At 52.5% G+C, this 6,363-nt stretch overlaps 1 protein-coding gene across 1 annotated transcript; it reads right to left on the bottom strand.

Annotated features, from left to right (window-relative positions):
• Positions 1–3,205: 3,205 nt before the first annotated feature.
• LOC127335620 (auxin response factor 10) lies at positions 3,206–5,955 on the bottom strand. Its single transcript, XM_051362338.1, has 3 exons — positions 4,780–5,955; positions 3,719–4,638; positions 3,206–3,596 (listed from the first exon to the last, which is right to left on the bottom strand). Exons 1-3 carry the CDS (start codon positions 5,821–5,823, stop codon positions 3,524–3,526), a joined length of 2,037 nt encoding a protein of 678 aa, XP_051218298.1. The 5' UTR covers positions 5,824–5,955; the 3' UTR covers positions 3,206–3,523.
• Positions 5,956–6,363: the final 408 nt, after the last annotated feature.

Here is a 6,363-nt window from a genome sequence, read left to right as displayed (position 1 = left end):
ACGATGCCCTGCTTGATACAGTATTGTATGAAAAAAAAAATGCTGAATCTGGGAGGTTGTTTCTTCTGGTTGTGACGAGAGTTTTTTCTTTTCTTAAAAAGATGCGATGACCACTGGCTGGAGGTCTCTTGGTGCCGAGAGAGATGGATCGGGGGAAGCGATAGCGGGTCAAGGGGAAGGTTTAATTTGGTATAGCCAAGATTAGGATACAAGTTGCCACGCTTGGTGGCGCAAGAGCAGGGCGTGCTACTTAATCATCGTGGACTTTAATTAAAATTGTCTGGCCCGTCGATCGGGATCACAAAACTAGTCTGTCACTGTGGTACGGAGAACCATTATCTTAGTAAGGCAGGTTTTTCTCGACGAGCTAGAGTTTCAACTACATAATGGGTTACTATCTTTCCAATGCCATTTATCTTTCGTAGTCTACATTTGTGAAGACCATCACAAACCCATCAACAAGGAAGCAAGCTGAATTTGCCAAGGCACAAGAAGTATGCCGATAGGAAATATAGAGAGCCTTGGGTGCTCTACAAGCAGGGCTTCTTATTGTTTGAGGGCTACGACGTTTCTAGGACAAAAAACCCTAAATAACATCATGAAATGTTGTGTCATTCTCCATGTGCATGATCATTGAAGATGAGAGGGACTTGGACTTGAAACGACAATGTTGGTAGCCGTGTGAAGCCAACAAAAAACCCTGACCGGATCCGTGCCTTTCCTGAGACCTAACGGCTGCCCATCTTCGAGATGATCTCATTCAGCATCATTGGTAGCGGCATTGGGCAGTAGTTCGTACTTGTATTTCAATCATTGTGAGATGAACCATTATTTGCTTCCTAGGCCATTCGCTATTTGTTTAATTATTTAAATTTGAACTATTGATGTAATTAGATTATTGTTGTAATGTGTGATGTGCAAAACAATAGTAATTTAAGTTTATATTGCTAGCATATTTACATTTAAGTCAATCATGCTTATGTGCTGAAATCAGGAGCGACGTCCGTCCATGACTCCTCCCCAGTCCCCAGCTTCACGTGTACGTGAAGCGCGGGACAGCGGCTCGCCCCCCGCAAAAGCTCATGTCCGATGGCACGCACCTATCATTCTCGCTGCAACATTCTTTCAGTTTCAATGACACGGCGGCCGGACGATCGGTGTCCGTCGCCGGCAACCTGCCTTTGCTTGCTTCCCTCCTTCAACCTCCTTGCTGTCGTCTTCGCGACAGGGATGCGGTCAAGAACACTTACCGGACAAGCAAAACCATAAGTCCAAACGTCTGACGGGACGCTAGCCGTCTCTGTCCCCTCCGGCCGAGTACGTACACGGTGCAGGCTACAGCCGTCGCTGACGAGCGACCTTTTGGTTTGTTTCTGTTTCAGACATGCGTCGTGCACTTGAGAACATGGACGCAAACCACCAAAAGTTAGGCGCGGATTAGTCTCCACCCCGATTGGCAACATGATCGCGGATGCGTACGCCGGTGGTTCCTGTTGACTTTGCCAATCCTAAAATCCGCCGGCTCGATCTCTTGGAGTGGCAGGGTGTGTTTTTTTTAAAATAGGAATGTGTGTATGTATGTATTTGTGAACAACTATATCTATAATTATGTACTATGTTTGTAATTTTTTATTAATGTTTGCTTATTTCCTAAAGGGGTACCCCTCTTTGCCATAATATAAAAGTCAAACTTCTCTAACTTTGAATAAGTTATTAAGGAAATGATTTATATCTAAAGGGTGTGACTATTTCTCAGTTGACTAAGAACTAACTTCATTCTCAGTTAGATGATGTCGTAAAATCTAATTTGCATTTTACAACTAAATGACTAGCACAAATTAGGAAGCAAATCTAACGGTCCAGATAAATTTTTTTGGTTGCATTTCCACTTACAATTGAAAAAATCTCAGTTGCAACTCCACGTGCAACTAAAAAAACTTAGTTGTAACTGAACTTACAACGCATATGCACGAATCAGGATGGAATCAAACGATGTAAGACTTGATTGAGCACGAACTTAGCCTAGAACTAACAAATCCCATATCTAAAATACCTAATGGTTACCATATCAAAATATACTTTACGGTGATTTGAGATTCTAAATATTGATATTATTTGATATAAACATAGTCAAGTTTACATGGTTTGACTTCAAAAAAATCATATAGGCGACTATATTTTGGCATAGAGGTGTTCTTTGAGCTAGCTACAAATGGAAAGCTAGATAATCAGTTTTGGGTTCTTGAAATTGTTCTCAATGATTTTGAATCTAGGAATGCACCAAGAAGCTTTTTTTTGTGAAGCATTGAAGCGTAATTGTTGATGGAATCATATTTTCTACCATTTTACTATTATTTCTATCGTAAATATGCGTATAAAGTGAAAGTAGGCATATACATATAGTTATATGTCTAGTTATCCATACACATATATCATCCTTAAGGGCCCCCTTTATCGACTTCTCCCAAGGGCCCCGAAAAACATAGGGGTGGCCCTGGTGGTTGCAAGTCTGATCATTGTGATCTATGGTTCTCATCTTTGACGATGTCTGATGCATTTGTCCTATGGGGTACTTAACATGATGACTTACGTCTACTTACTGAAGTGAATTATAATATGATAAGATTTGCCTAACTCCTACGAGGGAGGCGTAAGGATAGCGGTGTAAGTTAGGGTTTCGGCTCGCTCTAGTGTTTGTAGTTGTAGCTCGGTGGTTCAAGGACTTTTAGATAATTATTAATAGTTTGGTTTACTTTTTTTCTCGAAAAAGGAAAAGCAACAATGTAATTACTTTTTAGAGAGGAGTGAGCAGCAGTGTAGTGCAATGATGGAAGGGTCCGGGCGGTCGCTAGTGCAGGCACTGTTCTTTTGGTCTGGTTAGATGAGATGTCCATTTCTCGCGGCACTATCCCGGTGCTGAAATGGGCAGACACCCGAGTTATGTTTGCCACTGCAAGCAAAGGACAAGCAGCCCCCTGCCTTTGCCTGGAGGCGTTAATGCCACTGGCGATTCAGGATGCTACGCGATGATGAGACGGAACATATGAAATGCCTGGAGGCTGGAGCTGAGAGTGGGAGTGATGATACTGATACTCCTACTGCTCAGATTCAGAATCGGCAGCGGGCAGTGAGTAAATGTTGTTCCAACATCGCACAATTTACATTTAATTCACTGAAACACTGGTCAGACAACAAGAGCATTCAATTCACTGAACCAGCGGCGCGATGCTGGAAATCAAATACTACTCCAGTACGTCCGGGAAGTACATCATGACATTCGACGATCATGACAAGTACATTGAGGAGATATTCTATTGCATAGTAGTATTGGCTACGATGACGAGGAAGAATAGAAGGGAACGTGAAGGAAACAAAACGAGCTAACTCGACACTGAAGAAACAGCAACAGCTCACAATTCAGCTGTACATCTAGTAGTACCAGTTCGGCTTATTGCTCACTAACAAGGACTAATGGTGGCCGGCGACCTAATATAAGTTATTCGGCTGAACCATTGCTTTCCCTCTAGCTGCTCCCTATGTTGTCGCTGCCGGCGTCCGCCAGGATCGTCAGCCTCCGGGCCGATTTCACGAACGCCCTGAAAAATTAGGGGGAAGAGGCGCCGTGTTTAGTACTACTTTCAGAGCAAGAATTTCAACTGTACTTTATAAAGGTGTAGTAACAATCGACTGAATGTGAGGTTGACATTGTGCTGCTCACCTGAAAGGCTCGTCGCCGACGTGCTTGGCTTCGCCGGCGGCGCCGCGGTAGAGCACGTGGCTCCGCAGCTCGGCGCCGTCGATGCCGAACATGTCAGACATGCGGGCGTAGAGCTCCTCGAACGAGCTCAGCGCCGACAGGTCGAGGTTGCGGCCCACGGCGTCCGACTCGACGAACACCTTGCACTGCCCGGGCTCCAGCCCGAGCTCGGACGACGACTGGCTGCTGCTGTCCCCGAGCCTCCAGGAGGAGGTGTTGTTGTTGTTGCTCGGGCTGCCCTGGATCACGCCGGACCCGGACCCTTCCTCGGAGACCTTCTCGGCCTCCCAGTTGGGCGACCCGCAGCTGCCGCTGGATTTCATCTGCTCCTCCGTCAGTATGGCCTGCCCGAACAGGTGCAGCGTCGGCGGCGGCGGCGCCTTGGCCGCGTCGAAGGCCTTCTTCGGCAAAATGCACGCCGCGTCGTCTTCGCGGACGGGCGACGTGCCGATCGTCAGGACCGTGCTGATCCCTGGGTCGGCGTGGTCGGCGGCGGGGCGGCGGGTGCCGGAGTAGGGCAGACTCGGCTGCTGCAGGTTGGTGACGCGGAGATCCGGAAAGGACGGAGGGAATTGCGGATGCCTGGCTCCCTGTACGCCTGCGAGATGAGGAGCACCACCGTTGGTCGGGAAGGGGAAGACGGGGAAGCTGTGGTGGTGCATCAGCTGGTCGTGCGCCAGCGGGTGGTTGGGAGGGAACGGCGGCGGCGGGTGGAAGAGCTGCCCGTCCAAGGGGAAGTCGGCGTAGGACGGGATCCGCTGCTTCTTGCGCGGCGGCGAGAAGGACGGCAGGTGGAGGTTGGGCATGCTGGACACCAGCTCCACCAGCCATGGGCAGACGCGCTTCACGTTCTGGAGGAGCTCCGGCTCGTCCCAGCTCACCTGGAACATGCGGATTAGCCATGTCGTTTGATTACGGACGAACTCGATCAGTACGTGTTACCATGGTCCCATTATGCCATACTAGGCCATAGCCATGTGGGTGGAGTTGAAGGGAATCTCCAGAGCGAGTGTCAAGTGTACCTGGAGTTGCCGCCATGGCGAGTTCTTCCACCGTATGGGGTCTGCGGCGTGTACTCCGGCGACGGTGCCCATGAACCAGCTGATCCTTGACGAGTCCTCGGTCTCGAAGGCCATCTTGAAGCGCATGCCGGCGCACCAGTGCACCTGCAAGGCGGCGCTGACCGCGCTCGCGCGCACGCAGAACTCCGGGGTGCTCGCCCGCGGGTAGTAGACCACCTCGAACGGCTGCCCGGCGGCGGCCAGCCTGGCCGCCGCGACCACGTCCTCGGCGGGGACCTTGCCCTTGGCGTCGGAGGTGGCATTGCCGCCGCGCGTGAGGCCTCGGTAGTGGTCCCACCCGGAGTGTGCGTCGTCGGTGCAGAAGACGCGCTTGGCGCGGCGGACGCCGACGTGGACCTCGCCGGCCTCGCTGCGGAGGAAGACGATGGAGTCCCCCGCGAGGAGCTTCTTCTGGTTGACGAAGTTGCTCCAGCCCGTGGTGAGGAGGTGGCGGCGCGGGGTGCCCCGGTAGATGTGGCGGAACTTGAACTCCTCCCCGTGCACGTCCCTGACGAAGATGTTCTGGACGGGCGGCTCGTCGCCGTAGTCGAGCGCCGGGAAGATGGTCTCGGCGCAGAAGCGGGGCACGGAGAAGCCGCCGCCGTTGTTGGCGTCGGACTGCGTCAGCGTCTTGGCGAAAGACGCGGGCTTGCTGGGGCGCGGGTCGTCGTGGGCGGCGGCGGGGCCGACGTCGACGACGGCGTCGCCCGGGCGGAGCGGGACGAGGCGGATCTTGGCGAAGACCTCGTCGGTGTGCGCGTCGGCCATGAAGCGGACGGCGGCGACGCGGCAGGGGATGAGCGGCGGGACGAGGGCGGCGGAGAGGTCGAGGGCGGCGGTGGCCTGCTCGGCGTGGCCCTGCGGGAAGTAGACGACGGCGGCGCCGACGGGCGGCACGGTGCACATGGACCCCGCGCAGGCCAGCCAGAGCTGCGAGTCGACGGAGCCGGGCGCCAGGTCGTCGGCGCTGGCCGCCGGGCAGGAGAGGTCCGTGAAGGTGAGCATGGTGTTGCGAGAGCCAGAGTCGCGCGCGCGAGGAAGTGTAGGTCGGCGGGCGGGCGACCAGGCTGGTGCAGTGATGGAGGATAATGGTATGACTAGGTACGGAGGAGGACTGAATGGAGTGAGTGGGGGGTGGGGAGTTGCGGTTGCAGGGGAAGGGAACGGGCGGTTCGGAGCGGAGGTGGAAGGAGGGGCGTGTTTGAAGGGAGGGAGGGGGTAACAGTTCCGACGGCCACGGTAACAAATCACCATGGAAGAAGGCCTTCTTCTTCTTCTTATATAAGTGCTGTGCCGTTGTACTCATCTCATCCGTCCGTGCAGGCCGGCCGGGATGACGTACGGTACGACGCTCTCAACACGGAACATGCGGGTCGGGGCCAACGGGGAGCTCGATCTCAGAACACGGACTCAAAAGCCTCTAGAAGATATGAGTACACCATCTCCTTGGACTCAGCTCCTACTAGCGCATAACCGCTTGCTACGCATGCATGAAAAACACATTTATTTACTTCCTCCAATTCCACCAAAATATACTTACTCCTT

Source organism: Lolium perenne, chromosome 2 (assembly GCF_019359855.2).
Source record: "Lolium perenne isolate Kyuss_39 chromosome 2, Kyuss_2.0, whole genome shotgun sequence".
Classification (NCBI taxonomy): domain Eukaryota; kingdom Viridiplantae; phylum Streptophyta; class Magnoliopsida; order Poales; family Poaceae; genus Lolium; species Lolium perenne.
This window is presented reverse-complemented; position numbering and strand designations above follow the sequence as displayed.